This window comes from Heteronotia binoei, chromosome 5 (genome assembly GCF_032191835.1).
Source record: "Heteronotia binoei isolate CCM8104 ecotype False Entrance Well chromosome 5, APGP_CSIRO_Hbin_v1, whole genome shotgun sequence".
Taxonomy (NCBI): Eukaryota; Metazoa; Chordata; class Lepidosauria; order Squamata; family Gekkonidae; genus Heteronotia; species Heteronotia binoei.
The window spans coordinates 111113850-111136659 of NC_083227.1; the positions used below are offsets into that span (position 1 = coordinate 111113850).

The following is a 22810-nucleotide window of genomic DNA, read 5'->3' on the forward strand; positions in this document are numbered from 1 at the left end:
AAAATCCGACATGCATCTGGCTTTCATCCATGCCCATCTCGTCAGTTTATGTGCGTCTGACCTCGGCCAATGTGTGGCCATCCAAGAGGACAGGAGCTGACTGGGGAGGGGGGCTGAGAGGCCAGACCTTGACAGTGAGACATGGTGGACACAAGGCAAAGTCTGACACTGGTGCAGGCAGGCATCCTAGAGGAAGGATATGGTCACAGATGCCCACTGGTGGGCACAGGTGTGCAACTGGAAGAAGGCCTGGTAGGACTGAGGACAAATTGGGACCAACAGCTGGAGGGACAGAAGGCCATGGTGGAAGAGTGAGAATACTTACTGGGCTAGATACGTAAGGCAGTGATTCAGTGAAGCTGGGAGGCAGTCAAGGACTTATCCAGAGTGGGGAGCATGTACAAAATGAATTGCATACTTGGAAGTGATATGAACTCCATGGTGCACAGTGGGGTGCTGTCTGACTTGGCAAACCCAATAAGGACAAGAGTAGATGTTGAAGACAATGCCTCTTTATTGTCATGGAACCTTGGTCCCAGATCATCCTAATTCAGGCATCTTCATTGCCAGTACCACGTGACCCTGCCCTACTTGAGAAGCCCAGAATTTTTTTGTTTTAACAATTTATTAATAACATATGGTTACAATATTTAATTGTCTCTTTTCTATACTAGCCCATATGATATTTTGAGAAGCCCAGAATTTTTGACAAGATAACTCACCAAGGACTCCTGAGTAATAGTTGTAGTAATGGGATAAGAGGACAGAACCTCTTATACATTAAAAATTGAATAAACATGAGGAATCAGAGTTGGAATAAATGGATATGGTGGGGGTGGGTTGAACTCTTTTGGCTTGCTCACTCTTGTGGATATTGATAGGATCTTGACAGCTGTGAAGCCAACTACCTGCTCCTTGGATCCTTATCCCTCGTTCTTGGTAAAATCATGCCATGAAGTGGCAAGTGGCTTTTTGAGACGGATTTTTTTTTAATTTTAAACTTTTATTTAAAATTTCCCAAATTCAGTATTATTAACATACCTATCAATAAAAACGAAACAAATCTCTGATAAATATGCATACAAAGAAGTGAACCCCCCCCAGAAAAAACAATTATAATCATAACTCCACATCTATCAAAAAATTATTTAAGTACAGCAAAGAGAAAAATCAAGCCTTTGAACCTCTAAAGTAATAATCAACCAGAGGATTGCTAAATAGCAAATGCACACTATGGGTATTTAAAAGAAAAGTTTCAAATGGCGAAAAAGGAAAAAAAAGATTAATGTCCAAAAGTGAGAGTTACTCCTTTTGAGGAATATTTATAAAATGGGGAGGCAATCCAGAATTCCAAAGCAAAAAAGCTCTCCATTTACAGAGCAGGGATGAATCGACCTTCTTGCCTGAGTAAAAGTATCTAGGTTCAGTGAGTTTATCCAATAAAAAAATATTTCCAAGTGAATAGAAGGTTGAGTTGCTGATCTCCATTTAACAGATGTTCCAAATTTAGTGACAGTGACCATAAGAGAGATTAATTCTTGCCAGGGCTTTTTTTGGTAGAAATATCCCAGCAGGAACTCATTTGCATATTGGGCCATACCCCCTGAGACCAAGCCAGCCAGAATTGTGTTCCTGTGTGTTCTTGCTCCAAAAAAGCCCTAATTCTTGCCAAGGCTTAGTTATTTTATAGGTATCCCATATGTTTCAGAGTAAAATTTGGGGTGACAAATTATTAATTTGTCTCTCTCACAGGGCCGTTTCCCCAGTTCCCTTAAGGAGGCAATTATTAGACCTTTGCTAAAGAAACCCTTAGATAAAAAGGAGCTGGCCAATTACAGCCCAGTGTCTAATCTACCTTTTCTGGGGAAGGTAATTGAGTGCAGTGGCCAAGCAGCTTCAGTTTTTAGATGAGACATCTGCCCTGGACCTTTTTCAGTCAGGCTTCAGGCCTGGCTTTGGGACCAAGACAGCACTGTCACACTGGTTGACGATCTCCGCTTACAACTGGATAAAGGCATGCTGGCTCTGTTGATCCTTCTGGATATAGCAGTAGCCTTCAATCCAATTGCCTATTTGATCCTTTTCAACTGCCTTGCCTCCCTTAGTTTTTTCTCATTCCTCCAGGGACACTCTCAGAGGGTTGCTATTGGGGGACAGGATTTCCTGATGAGACTTTAATTGTGGGGTCCCACAAGGTTTGATCCTCTTTCAGATATATATAATATATCTTCTTGTCAAGATTGTCAGGAGGTTTGGAGTTGGGTGCAATCAGTATGCTTATGACACTCAGCTCTTCCTCCAGCTGGATAAGCAGCGGCAGCAGGCCTCTCAGCACTATCCCTGTGTCAGGATGTAGCAGTCCAGTTGTTAAATGAGAGCTGGCTGAAGCTGAATCCATCCAAGATGGAGGGCATGTGGCTGGGAAAGAGTGAGATGCTAGCTGGCGGGTCACTCCTGAGACTTGATGGTGTCCAGATGACAGCTCTAGACTCTGTAAAGAGCCTCAGGGTGTGGTTTCTTAACATAAGAACATAAGAGAAGCCATGTTGGATCAGGCCAATGGCCCATCCAGTCCAACACTCTGTGTCACACAGTGGCCAAAAATTATACACACACACACACACACACACTGTGGCTAATAGCCACTGATGGACCTCTGGTCCATATTTTTATCTAACCCCCTCTTGAAGCTGTCTATGCTTGTAGCCGCCACCACCTCCTGCAGCAGTGAATTCCACATGTTAATCACCTTTTGGGTGAAGAAGTACTTCCTTTTATCCGTTTTAATCTGACTGCTCAGCAATTTCATTGAATGCCCACGGGTTCTTGTATTGTGAGAAAGGGAGAAAAGTACTTCTTTCTCTGCTTTCTGCATCCCATGCATTATCTTGTAAACCTCTATCATGTCACCCTGCAGTCGACCTTTCTCCAAGCTAAAGAGCCCCAAGCATCTATGCCAGCACCAACTGGCTCCTTATTTGTTGGGGTCAGGCCGTGTCATATTGATTCATGCAATGGTCACTTCCAGATTGGACTACTGCAATTTGCTCTATGTAGGCCTAACCTTGAAAACACTTTGGAAACTACAGCTGGTCCAGAAGGCAGCTACCAGGTTTCAGACTGGAACATCATGGTCAGCTCATACTACTACAATTCTGTGGCAGCTGACTGGCTGCCAATTAGTCTCCAGATCCAATTCAAGGTGTAGGTGTTAACCTTTAAAGCCCGAAAGAGATTAATGTAAATTCCTGGCAAGCCTTCAGTTAATTCCAGAAGTGAGGTTCCACTGCAGAAAATGCCCAGTCTCTGATTACCATCTGCCTCACCTCTGAAGGCAGAGACACAGCAAGCAGGGCTTGTGAGGAAGACCTTAGCTGATAAGCTGACTAGAGGGAGGAGATGGCCCTTCAAGTACTGTTTCTTCAAGTTGTTTCAAGCCTTAAAGGTAAGAACCAGCACTTTGAATTGTGGTCAGAAACAGATAGTTTTTCCTCTTCATGTGCCCTTTGAGCTGGGAATTATTTTTATGGAAGTTGAAAGTGGCTGCCAGAACACACAAGCGCAGGAAAGCTTATTGCACATAATTGTTGGATCTATCTTATTTACTTGGGTTTTTTTTTTTTTACAAAACCACCAACATTTTGAGAAAATATAATAGTCATGAGCAAGAATTCATATCCGGTCATTGAATGGTAACTGATTAAGAGACAGCCTCAGGAGATAGGAGTGAATGGACAGGTTTTTTGAAGGAGGGAACAGTGTGATCCTTGGAGTACTGTACATAAATGATCTCTTGTCAGGGAAGCTTCTCCCCTTGCTGTAAATCACCATAATTTAATTCAGCAGGCACACCTTCCTCTTCATCTCCTTTAGCACTGTTGCTACTAGTATCCCTGTCAGTTGAAGGCACTTTCTCCTGCCTCAACTTGCTGATTGTTTAATTTCCAGAACAGACATCTGACCACCCCTATCATTTTTGAACAGATTGAAAGAAGAAAGAGGTTTCTGAACTTAGATTTACAGTTAAGTTTTAACTCAATGAGTAATAACAGGAGGACAGAGAAAGGTTTACAAGGTGCGCGTGGACTCGGAGCACACCAAGGGAATTCCCACAGAGAGTACATTCCAGAAGCTGGAAAGAAAGGTGAGGCCTTGAGTCAGCAGAGCACTGAAACTATATGACAAATCTTAACTGGCTTAAGTGTTATGGTTTTCCTAATAGGGACCCTAGGATGTCTATGTGGAATGGACTAACTGAGAGTACTTATTACCCTTGGAGAAAATCATTCATGCAAACACAGGCTTTCACAAAACACTCCAGCCCATAATCATATACTAGGGTAGCCTTGTTAGAATTTTCACACAGGGTGATATAGGGTTAACAGGCTTGCTGTGAGATGATTCACTCTTATTAATCTAGATTCATCGAGAGTTCAGCTATTAGCTTAATGAATATGTTTAGAATTTCCTCCTGAAACAGACTGTTTCTTTATATGAGTGCCTTGGCATATTCCAATGAGTAATGGTTTTTATGTGAGCCACCCGGGAGACAAATTTTGTCTTTTCTATGTTTTTGCAAGGAATGCAGCTATATTTTGAGTGCAAGACATAGATGAATCTAAACATTATAGAGGGGAATGTGTCCTATCATTTGCTCTCATAGTGGAGAAAATAGTGAATGGCAGCTCTTACAGTGAAAGGACTTTCATTCACAATTGGTCAAAACAACCCTGCCTACATATTAGGTCTTCAGGTGGTACTCTAGCAAGTTCTGTTTTTCCACAACAATGATATTCCATTTGCCCCTTTAACAAAAGAAATTGTCTAAACATATATAATGATATAGGCCTCATTTCTTTGTTCTTTTTCCACCCCTGTGAATGATCAAACCTTTCTCTCTTTCTGCCGTTGATATTAGTTGTTTAGTGCCCTTTGCTTGGTCCCTGCTTCTAAGACTGGGAATCTCATTAATCTAATTGTGAGCAAATTTAAACTCCAGATGCCCTTTTCCATTTCACAAGAGTGTCTTGCATAACTTTAGAAAACGTCTCAGCCACAATAGTAAACTACTTAACAGTAGCATGGACTTTGGTACTAAGGCCTGCAACAAACCAACTTTGCTCTCATATAGATCCTAAAACAGTAGAAACCAAACTATGAAGGGATCTCAGTGTTAATACTAGGCAATGAAAAGACTACTGAGTACAATAATATTTCCAAATTTGATTAAACATATATTCAATTCATTTCTGAAATTTTTATATCAATTAGTAAAGTGGTTATACAATATATAGACAAAATTCATTAACAAATTTCAGACACAAATTTCCCACCAGTACATTCAACTGTGAAAGCTATGAACTGTATGTCTATGAATGAAGCTATTGAAATTAGGTTCCATTTTACAGCCTGAAAACTGAGGAAAATTTGAAATGCCTTGGAATATCTGGAATGGGTGTCTTTTGTGAAGGCTGAATAGATATTATATGCTTCATCCTCTTGTTCTTCATCCCCCTATTAGAAAAGTGTAGAAGCACTGTGGATTCACATGAATGGACTTTAATTTATTGGGCGGGGGGGTGCTGGTTAAAAGGAAATTATGAGAGAAGGATATACACTGGCTGAGGATTGTACTGGTGGGAAATTTGTGTCTGAAATTTGTTAATTAATTTTGTCTATGTATTGTATAAATGCTTTACTAATTGATATAAGAATTTGAGAACTGAATTGAATATATGTTTAATCAAATTTGGAAACTATTATTGTACTCAGTGTTCTTTTCGTTGCCTCATATAGATCCTAGCAACACCATTAAAGGACCCTGCAACATCAGCCATACCATCTTAGGTCCATACTCCTTTTCATCCTCTAATGTGATTTATGCCATCATGTGTCAGCGTTGCCCTTCCACTCTCTACATTGGACAAACAATGCCAGTCCCTTCAACAAAGAATTAATGGGCATATTGACATCAGAAACCACAACATTGAAAAACCATTTTAACCCTCCAGAACATTAAGTTTCTGACCTAAGAGTAAGTTTCTGACCTAAGAGCAGCAGTTCTGTTACGAAGGAATTTCAAAGGGAGATTACAAAGAGACTTCTGAATTGCAACAGATAATGATGCTCAAAACAGTGCATCCTTCTGGACAGAATCAAAATCTAAGTTTCCTTTCTCATTATCAATGCTGGTTTCTCCATGCTTGCTTACCCCCCTGTGTATCACACCTAATCCAATCATACCTGCTGCTGTTGTCATTCAGCATCTGAAACACTCCACTCTCCAAAATATAAGAACAGATGGACTCGCATTCTAGCTGTATCTGAAGAAGTGAGCTTATACCTTGCCACAGATTTTGTTAATCTTTAAGATGCTACTGGACTCTTTGCTATTGGTGCAGACTAACATGGCTACCCATCTTGATCTATCTTGCATAATTTTAGAATCCTTAAAGCGGATTCAGGTGGGTAGCTGTGTTGGTCTGAAGCAGCAGAACAAAGTTTGGGTCCGGTGGCACCTTTAAGACAAAGTTCAATTCTGGGTATAAGGGAGAAGTGAGAGACTTGGCATGTGTTTATTTATTTCTCATATCTCTTTGTTAACTCTTGTATTTGTATGCTGATTTACTACCATTCACAGATTTTACCAACCACCTTAATTCAATCTCAGCTATAATTACCCAGTACTTATGCATATTGGCTGTAACCGGTATTTCCTGACAACCAATCCGCACCCCCCAAACCCGCTCTCTTCCTTTATGTAATGGTTGAGGAAATTCTGATTCACTGTATCTAAGGAAGTATAAGCACACAAAAGCTTATACCTTGGATAAAACTTTGTTGGTCTTAAAGGTACCACTGGACTCAAACTTTGTTCTGTCCTTAAGACTGTTTATGGTAATTGACCTCTCTTCTGTAACAACTTCTTAAAACTTTGCAGGCTCTGACAAAACTGTACTGTCTATTCCAGAAGCATTTGGTTGTTGTGTATGCTATAATCCAAGGGCAAATGCGAATACTAACATTTGTGTGTGAGCTGAACTGCAAATATTGGAACAAAATATCACTTGGGTACCATAAGTGGCACTTCTCAAGCCTACAGGGTGGAATATAGCAGTACATTCTGCTAGAGAGGTGCTGTGAATGAAGTTTCTTTCTCATTGAGATGGTTGCTGTGACTTTAGCCAAAAATAATGTAGAATCTCATTGCTCAGTCATTACGTGTTGCATAGATAACAGGCACAAAGCTTCTGTTGCAAGGATATGAGAAATTTCTGTTGTGGGGATATTAATTATAGTAGTATTGTGTAGGTGAACACTACAGGAAAGGAACATGTTGATGATGGGTAATTTTATAATGATGATAGGTAGATGTTCTTGCATCTACAGTTACAGTTCTCCCCCCACCCCCCAGGATCCAGCAAAAGGCTAAAGGAAAACTCTGCCTGCATGTTATTCCAGATGAAGAGCCATGTTTGTCTGTAGAAGCAAAAGAAAACAGGAGTTCAGTACATCTTAAAGATTAACCAAGAGAGGGTGGTTTAACAAAATGCCCAATCAAAAGAGTAATATATTTACTCAAATTAGATGAGAGCCACTTCCAACTATTGAAAGACAAGCAAAGCAGGATTAACATTTATTTATTTATTTTATCAGATTTATATCCCGCCCTCCCCTAACAGGCTCAGGGCGGCTAAAACATAAAATCTAATGCAAATTAATCATATGCAATAGGAAGTTATGAGTATAGCTAAACTAACAGATGTTCAAAAGGGTTGAAATATACATGATGGTAGCCCCCAGCCCCAAGTCTTTTGTTTGGAACTTGTTTTAAACTGGCCCCTCTTTGTAATGTCTTTTTCTCTCCCTGTCTTTATGCCATGAATATAAAAGCATCAACCTAATGAATGTCCACTTGAATGCATCTGATGAAGTGAGCTGTTATTGCTGGGATAAGTCTTCAAAGTGCCACTGGACTCCTGTTTTATTTTGACAGAAGATTAATAATCTCTGTCCTAAATGTTTTAGCCTTGGTAAACTGTACATGCATGTGTTCCTATCAGATCTCTGCCATTTAACCTCTCTAAGTTCCATATGATATCCCACAGTATAACATAACTTCCATGTGTTTGTCATGCCAGGTGAATTCCTCGGTGGTAGATACCAGCTGCTGGAAGAAGCCTACCATGATCACTACAGACAGGTACAGGTTGGACCTCTTCAATGGACGAATGGCTGCAATGCTTCTGACCTCCATCTATGTTACTGCAATTGGTGATGTGACGGTTGCTCACCTGGGCACCTCAGAAGGACGCATTATGCAGGTCAGTTGCAATGTACAGAGCTGCAGTTCTCTGCTATATTGTTATGTGTTTCATCTACAGAGATGGTGATCTGTCTTGGTGCTGTGACTTAACAGGAAAGACACTCTCTTCGTGATATTTTAAAAGCTGTATGACTGAAAGCCAGTCCAGTAAATTTAGGAAGTGCTTATAGTACAAATACAAACTGGTTTGATTTTCACAGTTCTCCAGAACAGACCCTGAGCACTGGTCTTATGGAAGGCTAAGGAATTTCAGATAGGGAGATTTCAGTATCCTTAAAAATGGCAGCAGGATTGTAATGAGGCTCTTGCAGGAAGTCACAACAGTAAAAAAAATGGTTATAGGTTGAAAATGTAGATTTATGCTGTGCAAGGAATCTTATCACTGTTGGATTTATACTGTGGTTGCTGGAAAGTAGGTCTGAAGTGATGGGAATGATAAGCATGGGTCCTTCATGCCCCAATCAAAACCACCATGTGTCTGTCTAAAGATCTTGTAGATCTGATTGACGATGCTCCTGGACATGTCAAGTTACATTTCTCCTGCAAGCAACAGCATGTTTGCTAACTAGATAGGAAGTTCCCTGGAGCTCTTCCTCCTCTACTAAAAGCTCCTGATGGGTCTTTTTTATTCTTCCTAGGTGGTGCTTCAGAGATCCATTGCTCATACAATCACATTGGCCAACTTCTTCTTGGGGGAGAGATTGCCAGTGCTGCGAGAGGTCGATAAACTGAAAGATTCTTTGTTCTTTGTCACAGGAAATAAGGTGAGGTATATGGGATGCTTAAACCTGACTGAACTTTGCCTGAGACTTTCAAGGGAAGATTACAGATCCTTTTATGCTTGCAGAATGGTAGTATTCTAAAGATTGTGCATCCAGACTGGATGTTGGTGTGCTCTAATATCTGAACACCACATATCCACAAACAAAGAAAATTTAGTATTGGAGGCCTTCTGAAACATTGCTACTTCAGAATGCCTGGGGGGGGGTGCATACTTGAATACTTAAAAACATTCTTACGTGTAAACTCCCCCCTCCCAATATATCAGGATGAAATATATTCTGTATGAATGAGGCTAGAATTTTATGTTCACAAGGGCGTGGCTCATGACATTCAATTATTGGCTGCATTTGCATTATAATTCTGACCCTTCCAGCTGCTGCTTCCAACTATTAACCAAATGTAATCATTCATCTTGGCTGGCTAACATAAGAAGGAAACTGGAGACACTCAGTATGTCTCTTGAATCTCTCCTTTCACTTTCAGAAACTCTTAGAGGCAGAACTAACTGACTTGTACAGTGCAGCCAATAAAACTTGCTCTCCCCTCAACCATGGGATATTACCTATTGTGGGTCACCCTCCCAGTTACCTTTACCAACTTCAGAATTCCTCTACATAAAACCTTTTCACTTTCTAGGCTTAATGTCCTCCCCTCAGTGATCCTAATGGGAAGAGTAAATTGCACACCTTTCCTCAATAGATTATGCCCCTGTGCAAGTGGTGCCATCGAAACAGTATCCCACATGCTATTAGAATGCTGTTGCTGCATCAGTGTATGGCATAACGTTTTATCACCAATTCTTGGTAATATTTCAGATTTACCTGATACGCATACATTACTTTTTCTGCTAAATACCACTGCCAATAATATTACTGAAACTGTGGAAAAGTTCCTCCGAGCAGCTCTACTTATACATAGTACCATGGTAAACTAAGCAATTTTATGATTATTTATTTTAGAATGGAATTGAAATATCAAAATACTTCTTTTTATGTGTATGCTTCATTTCTGCATTTCCTTTTATCTTACTTTTCTCTATGGTAATACCTATTATAATGCCAATAAAGGAAATTGCTGTGATATTCTGTATGATAGGCTAGATTTCTTTAGGAAGGGAGCTTGTCAATGGGAGAGTGTTCCAACGTTTAATTCTTCACCTGCATTCTCACACCCAGGAGAATTACACTGCATACTTTTTTTTGGTTGGCAATTGGTATGTGGTATTTCACAAAATCCCTTGTGAAAAGAGCTGTCTTATTTGCTATGTCAGGGTAGCAGATGTCTCTAATCTCAGCATTGCAAGGGCTTAATTGAGCTACTTACCATATTCATGCACTAGCGCTAGTTTGGCTGTTCCTAGATGTTTATGTTTCCACAGGAAATCTTCTGATTCCTAGTCTGATTCCTAGTCTATAATTCCTAGTCTGTAATTCTGTTTCTTAAGATATTGAATTTCCTAAGATATTGATATTTATAATTCAAAAAATTGTTATGTTTAGTTCCACTTTGCTTTCCCCTGTTTCCCATGAGGCTGGGACTCAAGTGGTTTCACTAATGGGGATGAGCATGAACTAGAAAAATGTGATTCTGTTCGTGGTTCATGGCATGCCTAGTTCGTGAACCGTGAACCATCACAAACTTTTAGTTGCTAAATTAGTTTGGTTTGTGAGGTTCATGATGTGGGAGAATGCCACCCTCACATGCTGACTCTCCTCTACCTGCCATCCAAGTTTGGTGAGGATTGGATTTGCGGGGTCTGAGTTACAGCCCCCAAAAGAAGGTGCCCCCAGAAAAGTGTTTTTAGGGGAATTGTCAGGTACAGGTTCAAAAGTGCAAGCTTCACATATCAAATGCATAGGGAACCTATTGGTGTTTCCAAAGCTGGAGAATTCCACCACCCCTGTTGCTTTGAAGTTGCTTTGTTGATTTGAAGTTTGGTAAACATTTTGTTTGAGCAGAAACTGTCTGTCTCTAAATGTATCTATTCACAAACCACCACAAATGGCTTGAAAGTTTGTGGAAAGTTTATGCCAGTTGACCTGCCATGAATGTCAGTTTGCAAACCACAAACTGGCCAAAATTCATAACAAACTTTTGTTCATGAGGCGGTGTGCGCCCATCCGTGTTCGTTAAAGGCAAAAATTCAGGCAAACGGATTGTGGATAGATCTGTGGCATTTTTGCAGCTAGCTGTTCATTCAGTCACTCTAGTCTGTCCTGGAAAAAACACTTTCAGGCAAAGCAGCTGGAAAATAGAGCTCAGAGTGTGATAACAGGTGCATTATGGACTCCATGCATTATATCTAATATCTTGATAGGAGGTAGAGATAAATTCATCCTGGTGATATGATGTTTCTGAGGGCATAGTGGTTGTGGACCTGAATCCCTTTGTAGTGACATAATATTGTCTTTCTATATGTGTGTCTCTCTTGAAGATGTCACAGGTGAGCATGACTGGCCCAGGTTGTCGTCATTTCCTCACCTGCCTCAGCTGTCTGAAAGCAGAGAAATTTATGCATTGTGGGTGGTGTGGAAATTCATGTACCCGTCAGGAAGAATGCAAGACACTATGGAACAAGGAGAGCTGCCCACCTGTTCTCACTGATGTACGCAAGTAGGCTTTCAAGCATCTCTATATTTGTGAGATCAACAAACAGTAAATGGATACAGTGGTTACTGCTCTCTGCAGCCATGCCAAATTTCATTTGGTGCTTTGAGATTATCTTAATGTCTGTTCTAATATTTCTGCTTGTCAAATGCCTAAAGCACTTGAGCATCTTGGGGATTATAATGCCTGAATTTTCTGATACATGCTTTTCATTAGAACTGCACAACCTTAATGTTACATTAGCAGTTTTCTTTTCCACAGGTTTTCTTTCCGTTTCTTTTTGTTTTCTTTAACTTCTTGCTTAATGCGCACTTCTAGCATAACCTCTCAAATGACCCTGATGAGGCGGATGTCCTACTGAGTGAAGCTCAGACTTGTGCTTTCCTTTGTTTTGTAAAGTCTCCCATATACCCCAAAGCTGGGTTTAGTATGGGGTAGTTAGCACTATGATTCTAGACAGGTGGCTCCCTCTGCGCATTCACATGAAAATTTTGCAAATCTAATGCAACTGAAACCCATCTTTGTATTATACATTCTAAATCTTTTTGCCTTGGGGATAGTTGATTATTAGGATTGCCAACTCTGGGTTGGTAAATTCCTGGAGATGGGGAGATGGAGCCTGGGGAGGGGAGAGACCTCAGCAGGGTATAATGCCATAGATGCCATTCAGAGCAGCAGTGAAAACATAGCAAAGGAAAGAGGGATCACTGAGGGAATACTAGACTAAAAAAGAAGTCTTAACCTGCTGGTGGAAGATGGCAACAAAAGGGGACAGATGAGCCTCCTTGAGAGAGAGTTTCAGAGCTTGGGTGCCAGGACCTTGAAGGCATTCTCCCAAATTGCCACTCACCTAATCTCAGAAGGCAGGGGCACCTGAAGCAGGCTCTTGACTGTAGCAGTTCGGTAGGTTCAAAAGGGAGTAGGCTATCAATCAGGTATGTTGGTCTCAAGCAATGTATGGTTTTAAAGGTCAACACCTTGAACTGTGGCCAGAAACAAACTGGGAGCCAGTGAAGATGGGTCAACACTGGAGTGATATGGTCCCTATGACCCACTCCAGTTGACATCCTGGCAGCAACATTCTGAATCAGTTGAAATTTCTGAACAGTTTTCAGGGGCAGCCCCACATAGAGTGAGGTTGTGCATAAGAAACAATGACCATGTGGAAGCCCTTGTAAATTGCTTCCCATATGAGATGCCATCACAGACGAAGCCAGAGGTGCATAAATCAAACAGTAATGTAGGTCATAAGATATCCTGAGTGGAGCTGTGGGCTACCTTGTGACACCCCGTTATGGCCCATGTTACTGTTGTGGGGAAGGTCAGAGAGCTGCCCTCTGGTGTTTCATGGACTGAAAGGCAACTGAAAACAAGTTCAGTTCTCTCATCTTCCTAAGAACAAGCTGGCAAGTCTCTCTTTTCCTCCCTCTGCTTGTTCTGCCTTTTAGGCTTATTGGGAGTGAAGATTAGAGCTGTGACAAAGTTGCATGCAAAAAGTTTTGATGCCATTCAGGGGATCAGGAAGAAATCACTCAGACTGCACTCCTAAGAACACTTCTCTAAAACTAATCTCCACTGAATAAAATGGGACTGACTTCTGAATAGAGTAGTTTAAGATTGCTCCATCTGGTCACTTGTTCAACCTTATTAGAAATCTGGCAAAATGTTCATACTCTGGGTGCTCCTTCAAAACACTATCCTGAGATCCTTGATTGGTGAGTGGGGTATGAACAATCAATCCAAAATACAGACACCTAGAGAACAAAACAATGTTTCATCACTATCCATTCTCAGTTACTAGTCCATCCCTGGAGATTATGTTTTATAATTTTTATAGATTTTAACTACAAAAAGAAGAAGCAGAAGCAAAGATACACAAAAGGGGGAAAGGGCATGTACAGAATGGGAAAAACAGAAAGAAAGAAAAATACAAATATATCAGTTATAATTTTACCTCCAAATAAAATACCCAATTCATTCTACCTGCAAGTATGAAGTTCTCCATATATTTTACCATCTTTGTCTTTCATTATAATTTTTTTTACTGAACTATTACTTGCAATACAAGTCTAAACAGTTCTTCAACGCAAATAAGTATAAAAAAGTCAGAGCAATCTCAACACAAAACTGGCTTAACCATGTTGAAAGCACAGACTAATTTGTTAGTTTAACAATATCCTCATTAAAATAAGCACATAAAATTCATACCTTTATCCTTAACAAGCTAAAAAAAATACAACATAGTAATTTATCTATCTCAGTATAAACAGTTTCTCCAGAGAAGCTTATTAAAAGCAAATTTGCCAGATTACAAAATAATTGTGCTGTCTGCCTTTTTAACAATTAATCCAACTCTTATATCCCTATTGCTCTAGGAAAAACAACTTAATATAACCCCAAAATCTCACTTAACCTTTAAAAGTCACATATCTGTTCTTATTAAGAGTTCCATACCCAACTACCCACAGAGAGATAGTTCAAGAAAGTTCAAGGACCTTGAGTTTGTGTTTGTTTGGATCTAACCTGATGGAAATCAAGACTTCTGCATAGGATACCCACTAAACATAAAACTGTTGTAAAGCATAGACTTGTAACTCTTTTTCCAACCCTAGGAGTTCTGTTGTTTCTATAACTCTGCTGTCTGTTTCTTTAAGCCTTACTGTTTCTACCCTCTTGGCTCTTAATCTATCATATCTAATAATGCTGGCCTCATATAAGTAATACAAGCAGTGCAAGAGAGCCAGTGACAAAGGACCTTGCATATCTGGGGGATCCCATAGGATTGTAGAAAACCATTAATATTCACCGTGAACTTCTCATTGGGGGGAACCCCACCACAAGGAAAATGCTAGGACTGCTCACATACAGGCCCTGAGGTGAAACAAGATGCCTTGCCATCTGTTCATGTTACTAAGGCAACCAAAATGGCACCCAAACTCTTATAAGGGGTGTAGCCAGAAAATTTTGGGTGGTGGGGCATTGGGAAATCCAGGGGGCGGGGGGGAGAGAGATGACCTCCTCTGCCTCATTGACTGTTGAAGAGGTGCAGGCTTACTGAGTTTTCTTCCTGCTTCACTGCAGAAGCAGGAAGAAGACCTCCCCCCACACCTCTCTGACTGTCCATGAGGTGCAGGCTCACTGGGTTTTCTTCCTGTTTCTGCAGGGAAGAAGATTTCCCCCACTGGCACACATGTTGTAGCGTGGCTGGCTTATGTACCCTATATACAAATAAATGGAGTCACAGTACAAGTAATTAACACAAAGCAAAACCGACGCTAGGCAAAAAATTCAGTGTCTTGCTCTTTGAGTTCCTCTATCCCATAGTCCAAAATGAAGAACCCAGATTATTTATTTCTCTGCTTACAATTTATAATTTAGATGCCTGTCTAACTGGATATTGGCTTACTTCCGGAGGTGCTTAGACACAGAGGAAAAAGAAGGAAATGAATGCAAAGATTTGAATTCTTGCTTCAGTGTCCCAAAACCTTGATTGAAGGAGGAAAAAGAATATATTGACACAAATTCTTTTCTTGATGTCCAAAAAACTTGATTTTGAAGCTTAGACTACTGATGAAGATTATAAATTGTAAATGGAGAAATAAATAACCGGGCTTCTTCATTTTTGGACTATGCCTGGTGTCTGTTTTGCTTTGTATTAATGAACCACCCAGAGTTGCATGCATTGTTCTGTTGTGAAGTAAATGAGGGGTTGATAGAGGTCCCTTGAACCTTGAAACCACTTGCTGCACTCCCCAACGAGAAGGTGACCTGCTCTGGTTTGCATCTCTGTCTTCTCAGGGTTTGATCTTGCATTGGTGGGGGCATAGGGATGGCCATCTGGGACAGATGCAGCCTTCAAGTAAGTCCCCACCCATTCCTACCCAGGCCTCCAGCGCTTCTTCTTGCACATGCTTCAGAGTCCTGATGCTGCCCACGTGCCTTTTCCTGTGCATCGAGCAAGGAGAGCCATGTACAGGTCACAGAGCCAGCCCTAGCAGCTAAAGGGAGAGCGCCCTCTAGGTGCACTATGCATTCACCCAAGCTGTGGGTGCCTCCAGCTGAGGAGTGTAATGCAATGCCTGGTGACGAGTGTGCGGCCAACATAGAAGGGAGGGAGGGGAGCACCAGTGAGGCATGCCTGCGGTGTGGGGCTGCCCCCCAGTCAGAAGTTGCAAATAAATGAAAATGTGTGGAGTGTGGCTGGAGAGTCACAGGCATAGCCATGAGATGCCCCACTGTAGCTGTGGCTCCTCTTGTAATTCAATGGAGTCTTGCAACAGCTTGGTTGCCATTTTGGTTTCCTTAACAACTTCAGCAAAATAAAATAAATGAACAGTGTTGGCTTATTTTGTATGGTTCAAGGAGCCATGCAAGGTTCTAAAGCCCTACACCTTAACTTGATCAGCTCTCACGATGTCTTCAGAGTTCCCTCTAGGTATTGGTTGCAGAGTTTGAAGATAGTGCCACAGTCACAAAGGATAGAAACTAGCTGTATAAAAAGGAAATGCAAGTTTCTGGGATTTTGAATTCAGAACCTCAGACCAAATTTATGTAGTACAACTGCAGAATCTTATTTTTTTTTTTAAAAAGTTGCTCTTTTTTTTAAGTTGAGTGCTTTTTTTATTCCTGTTCTCTTGTACTAACCATGTATTGTGATTTTATTCCTTTTGCACTTTGAGTCCATTTTCATTTAATATTCTTGTTCTTTCTTTTAGAACTAAGCATCTTTCTCTCCTCTGTAGATAACCGGGGAATGGTCAATAACATCTGTCAAGCTTTGTCCACAATATAGACACTAAAAATCTTTTATCTGCATCCAGTAAAGCTTTCTGTCACTTTGTGTTCCTAAGAGGATACCTTAAACAAGCGGTTTGACATATTTGCCCAAATGAACCATATCAGAAGAGTTCTGAAGCCACAGCTAGAAGGAAAACCTGGAGGAAACTTGTTCTGTCCCTGTATGTTCTCTTCGCTTAGCAGGATGCCTGTCCAGCACTATAACTGGATCTTGGTGCTATGTCCAGCACTATGGACAACTGTCCTAGAAATCTATTCGAACTTTGCAAGCATATGTAATGCTTTATATATCTTCTATTTTCACAGTTTCACCCCAAAAGTGCACCACTGCATGGCAGCACCAAAGTGTCCCTCTGTGGCATGGGGTTTCAGTCACATTCATCTTCCTCTGGTGGTGTTGACTCATTATCTCCTGTTGGTGAATATCGGGTTACAGTGGGACAGAAGAACTGCACTGTGATTTTTGAAGAAAGCCTTGCAAACAGGTATATATTTTAAAGTTAATGAGCATGTTGCTCTATATTCAAACAATATTCTATCCCTCTGTTCTCCCTAGAGCATTTTCTTTCTCCCTCATCTGACTTTTATTTACATGAATGCATATGTCCATGCAAATACAGAGATAGTTATATTGAGAGTAAAAAGGTAAAGGTAATCCCCTGTGGAAGCACTGAGTTGTTACCAACTCATGAGGTGACGTAGCATCATGTGTGTGTGTGCGTGTGTGTATATATATATATTCACACACACATACACGCACACATATTTGGGGTTTGGGTACATTGAACCCCAAAAGAATTGATATTTTCTAATATTCTCAAATACCAATATCAATACAGTATTAAGATTCAGGATTTTTCAGAAATCCTGATTTTTTCCTTGCTCCATTATAACCTATGGGGGGCGTTACAGTAAATGGTCCCCATAGGGTATAATGGGGAATCAGTCCAGGAGTATCTGGGGCGGTATCCAAGGGAACCTTAGGGGGGTATGTTTTTTGAGGTAGAGGCACCAGATTTGCCGCATAGCTTCTGGTGCATCTCTTCAACCCCACCCCCCACAAAGTTTCAAAAAGATTGGACCAGAGGGTCCAATTATATGGGTCCCCAAAGAAGGTGCTTCCATCCTTCATTGGTTTCAATGGGGGGAAAAAGTGTTCAAAAGGCTCACAGTCTCCTTAAAAACCTTCTTCAAGTGGTGAGTTCATCCAGAAGCAGTCCCAGTGTTAGGGGTTCTGCCACTTGAGGCAGACCCCTGCACCATGCCCCCTCATCCCCGCAAGCTCCCTTTATGGTAGTTATCGCACATTGCACAATGACATCACTGGAAGTGACGTCGTTGTGCAGGGCGGCAAGTGTGGGATGAGAGAGCGACAGGCGGTGCACAAGAGTGGTGTCGCGCCGCTGTTTCCCCCCTGCACTATGCTCTTTGAAGGCTTCAAAGGAAGCTTCTGAAGAGTGTAGTGCACTGTGCAGCACTCCTCTTTGAAGGCAGGCTCGGAGGAGCACTCTGCATGGGCAAGGGGGTGCCAGACAGGGTAACACCCCAGGCAACCACCAACTCCCATGTGCTGGCCCTGTCCAGAAGGCATTCAAAGTGACTGCAATCTCTTTAAATGCCCTTTAACTGTGGTCCTGAAAAATCCTGAATTTTGTGGGCTTGGCCATTTTGGAAACCAAAAAAATAACCCCAATCTACATCTGGCTGAAAGAATAGCTGGGAAATACCAAAATCTGATGTCCTTTCACCTCGGATATTTTGTGCTACTCAAATTCCATGGCTTTTTGCATGGCCTATTATATATATTACAGTGCTCAAGCACCTTTGGATTATATATATTACAGTGCTCAAGGGGTTGCTATATAAAAATGTTTTGTTAAGGAGTGCTTGAAGCTCTCGAGATACGCATGAATGCACTGCAGAATATAAAATATGACATCTAATGTGAAACTTAATCATTTCATCAGGATCCTTGGATAAGCCCATTTTTTAAAACCCAGAAGTTTTAAACATTCATGGTTGCATTCATGTTAGCAATTCAGGTGAGGCTGGGTTCAGTGGTTTTGAAATAGGTCCCCTCTGCTGAGTGCGGTGTTGTCCTTGAGACCTCAGCTATTTTTTCCATTGGAGGCTGATTTTCCCCTTCATCACTTTTAGGTAACAAACCCCAACCTTTTCCAAATCCTTGCAAAGAAAAAAAACACAGGTTTTTCAAAAAGTTTTGAAAAGCACATGTCAGCATTTTGTGACATGTACATATAGAGTTATATACATTTGCTCAATTGGTTTGATTTATTTGTATTATAGAATTAAGCACATTTTGGCAGCAGGGAAATTATTGATACAAAATGCGATTATTTATTTATTATGTTTCAGTTCTGCTCTAGTCTCTAAAGTATTCAGAAAAATGTTCATGATACATACTAGTCAAGGCTAGCTGTATTTAACTTTAAAGACAGAATAGCACCTTTAAGTAGGATGCTGCCAAAATCTAGAAGTAACTGGCAGATTCTTGAATGCATACCAGTATGCAGTTTTGTTGGGAAACTCCTGGAAAAAAATCTAGAAATATACACCCCCAGGGCTCCAGCATACTGTTCTTCCTGCCACCACCATTTCTGAGGAGTGAAAATCTCTCCTCTGTGGGAGAATAGGTAGGTTGCCAGCTCTGGTTTGGGAAATACCTGGAGACTTGGGGGTGGAATCTGGAGAGGCAGGATTCGAAGGGGGGGGGGGAAGGACCTCAGCAGGGTACAATGCCATACAGTCCACCCTCTAAAGCAGCCATTTTCTCCAGGGAAACTGATCTTTGAAGCCTGGAGATAAATTATAAAACCAGGAGATCTCCAGGTCCCACCTGGAGGTTTAGCAACTAAACAAGGGAAACACAGCCAAGGTTGAGCAAAATATGAGGAGGCTGTGAAACAATATACGTTGTAATCAATAATTATAACCAATATATCACCTGGAGGATGGCAACCCTATGGGCTTTATTCAGTCTGGTAAGAATCCTTGGTTTGGAACTAATTCAGACCTTCAAGATTATTTCTAGTCTGAACAAAACAGCCCACCAATCCCAACACACCAGTATGGTTATTTTAAGGTGTTATTTTGTCCTCAAATGTGATTGGTTCTCCTGTCCATATTTCCATCATTTCAATATAAAAATACTTCCAGTAATACCTAATCATTTAGCTTTTAAAAAACACAGAACAAAGTTCACTTGGATGATAGTATGTCTGACAGAGGTCAGGGGGAAAACACTTTGCACTGTAAGGAAACAGCAGAGGCTGCTGCTTCATTTCCGCTCTGGGAACACTGCCAATGTGTAAACTGTGACACACAAAAATGTCTCCTGATTTCAACATGACAACTGAAGATAGTTTCATGCCACAGCTCATGCCTATGATATCATCTCAGGATTTCACACAGGCCAAAAAGACTATCAAGAGAAATTTTAGAAAATTTCATATTCCAACTGTAAACTACAAATTCTATCCAATCAGTGGTCTTCTAGGATTTTAATCCTCTTATGCAAAGCTGTTATTTCCCATGGTAATCAGGTCCTCTGTTCTTGAGGCTGTCTAGGAATGTAAGGAGCTGAGCCTTTAAATTATTTCTCCCATCTAGATAAGGTGCATTACTCCAAGGTTAGTACTGTGCAAGCAAACTATTTACAATGACTTTTCAGTGTTTACAATGACTTCACAGTGGAGGACGGTAAGCAGTGGGGTGCCGCAGGGCTCAGTACTGGGTCCCATGCTCTTTAACTTGTTCATAAATGATTTGGAGTTGGGAGTAAGCAGTGAAGTGGCCAAGTTTGCAGATGACACTAAATTGTTCAGGGTGGTGAGAACCAGAGAGGATTGTGAGGCACTCCAAAGGGTTGAGGCTGGGTGAGTGGGCGTCAACGTGGCAGATGGGGTTCAATGTGGCCGAGTGCAAAGTAATGCACATTGGGGCCAAAAATTCCAGCTACAAATACAAGTTGATGGGGTGTGAACTGGCAGAGACTGACAGAGAGATCTAGGTGTCGTGGTAGATAACTCACTGAAAATATCAAGACAGTGTGCGATTGCAATAAAAATTGCCAACACCATGCTGGGAATTATTAGGAAAGGAATTGAAAACAAATCAGCCAGTATCATAATGCCCCTGTATAAATCGATGGGGCGGTCTCATTTGGAATACTGTGTACAATTCTGGTCACCGCACCTCCAAAAGGATATACGGTAATAGCATTGGAAAAAGTCCAGAAAAGGGCAACTAGAATGATTAAAGGGTTGGAACACTTTCCCTATGAAGAAAGGTTAAAACGCTTGGGGCTCTTTAGCTTGGAGAAATGTCGACTGCGGGGTGACATGATAGAAGTTTACAAGATTATGCATGGGATGGAGAAAGTAGAGAAAGAAGTACTTTTCTCCCTTTCTCACATACAAGAACTTGTGGGCATTCAATGAAATTGCTGAGCAGTCAGGTTCTTCACCCAAAGGGTGATTAACATGTGGAATTCACTGCCACAGGAGGTGGTGGTGGCTACAAGCATAGCCAGCTTCAAGAGGGGGTTAGATAAAAATATGGAGCAGAGGTCCATCAGTGGCTATTAGCCACAGTGTGTGTGTGTGTGTGTTTGGCCACTGTGTGACATTGGCCTGATCCAACATGGCTTCTCCCATGTTCTTATGTTCATTTCCTGGTGCGGATGAGCTGTTTGACAGCATTAGAGCCGACTGTAAGCACTATCCCGCACCCCCACCCCCACCCCGTGTTCTTTACAGGCCTGCCATGCTTTTCACCATCCTTCCTACTTTTCAGGTACAGCCAATTATCTGGTGACATTATTGTCTGCACTTTAGAGCCACAGGAGAAACAAGTAGATCTGGAGCCACAAAGTGTTGAAGTTACCATCACAGAGAAGAAACATGCCCCAATGTACATCAATGGCTCTTCAGTTTGTAATGGCTTTGTGTTTGTGGTAAGTTTAATTTCTTGCTACAACTGCATGCCCCTGCTCCTGCATGCTTCTTCATGGCTATTCCTCAGTGATATATGCTACTTGATAGCAGCATACCAGTGCTATGTAAGGAATTATGTAGAGGGAGGTGTTTGATAGGGCCAATGTCATAGAAGCATCATCTAAGAGAACCAGTCTCATGACTTTAGTTAAGAAGGGTATAACTGGGAGATAATATATACTTCTTTGCATTCCTTTCCAATATATCTGAGAAAACTGATGTTAGGTCAGGTGTATTTTCAGACAGCCCCGCACAGTGTGCTAAACATTTGTTCTTTTATCAACAGCAGCCAAATGTAACTTCTATCCACCCTGCATATGGCCCACAGGCTGGAGGAACAGAGATCTTTATCTGGGGACAAAAACTCCTGGTTGGGGCCACAAGGAAGGTGTTGATTAATGGCCTGGATTGCCCCTTGGACAAGGAAAGGGAAAGGTATGGCAAGTGCTGAACCTTAATGACATTGGCTTGTTGGGCTGGGAGTTCTTTTTAAAAGCCTGGAGGTGTCATTCTGAAACAAGATACAATTAGAAGAGTAATCCCTATTAGGGAGTCCTCAAAGGAGCCCAAATTAAATGTTGGATCCCTCTCATTTCTAAGTAGCATGCACAGTGTCAATGAGAAATAAATGCAGACCCATTTAAAGATATTAGCTTGGTTTGTTTCGAGCAGACATAGCAGAAGTGGCTCCTTCTGCCTTCTTCAGCTCCTTCCATTCAAGGAGAAAGTATCTGATCATCCTTTCTTCATTGTGGGTCCGTACTCCCAGACTGATATGTGAGAACAGCAGCTACTTCTCTGTCAAGCAGCATCTGCCCAGGAGATAACAAAAAAACCTCTGGAGCAAATTACTTCCTGACCCCAAAGAGGTAATCAACATTTCCATGGGCATGCAAGAAAGGGCAACAAGAACTATGCAGTGATGCAACCTTTCCTGCCCTCCCTCTGATGTACTAAGTTCACAGAATCAGCATTGCTGTCAGAGGGCCATTTAAGCTCTGTTTAAAAACCTCCAAAGAAGGAGAGCCCACCATCTCCTGAGGAAGCCTGTTCCACTGAGGAACTGTTCCAACTGTCATGAAGTTCTTCCTAATATTTAACCAAAAACACTTTTGATTTAATTTCAGCCCATTGGTTCTGGTTTGCCCTTCTGGGACAACAGAAAATAATTCTGCACCATCCTCTATATGACAGCCTTTCAAGGACTTGAAGATGGTGATCATATCACCTCTCAGTTGTCTCCTCTGCATGCTACCCTGCTCCTTCAGCCTTTCCTCATAGG

General features: G+C 41.3%; 1 protein-coding gene across 1 annotated transcript in view; it reads left to right on the plus strand.

Moving 5' to 3' along the window:
- The window catches only part of MST1R (macrophage stimulating 1 receptor), a 77658-nt gene that overhangs the window by 24035 nt on the left and 30813 nt on the right, over window positions 1–22810 (plus strand). Inside the window, exons 3-8 of the mRNA XM_060240065.1 lie at window positions 8142–8324; window positions 8965–9090; window positions 11544–11714; window positions 16820–16998; window positions 21329–21488; window positions 21815–21963. Coding sequence (XP_060096048.1) covers window positions 8142–8324; window positions 8965–9090; window positions 11544–11714; window positions 16820–16998; window positions 21329–21488; window positions 21815–21963 — 968 coding nt within the window. The remainder of the gene's footprint in view (window positions 1–8141; window positions 8325–8964; window positions 9091–11543; window positions 11715–16819; window positions 16999–21328; window positions 21489–21814; window positions 21964–22810) is intronic.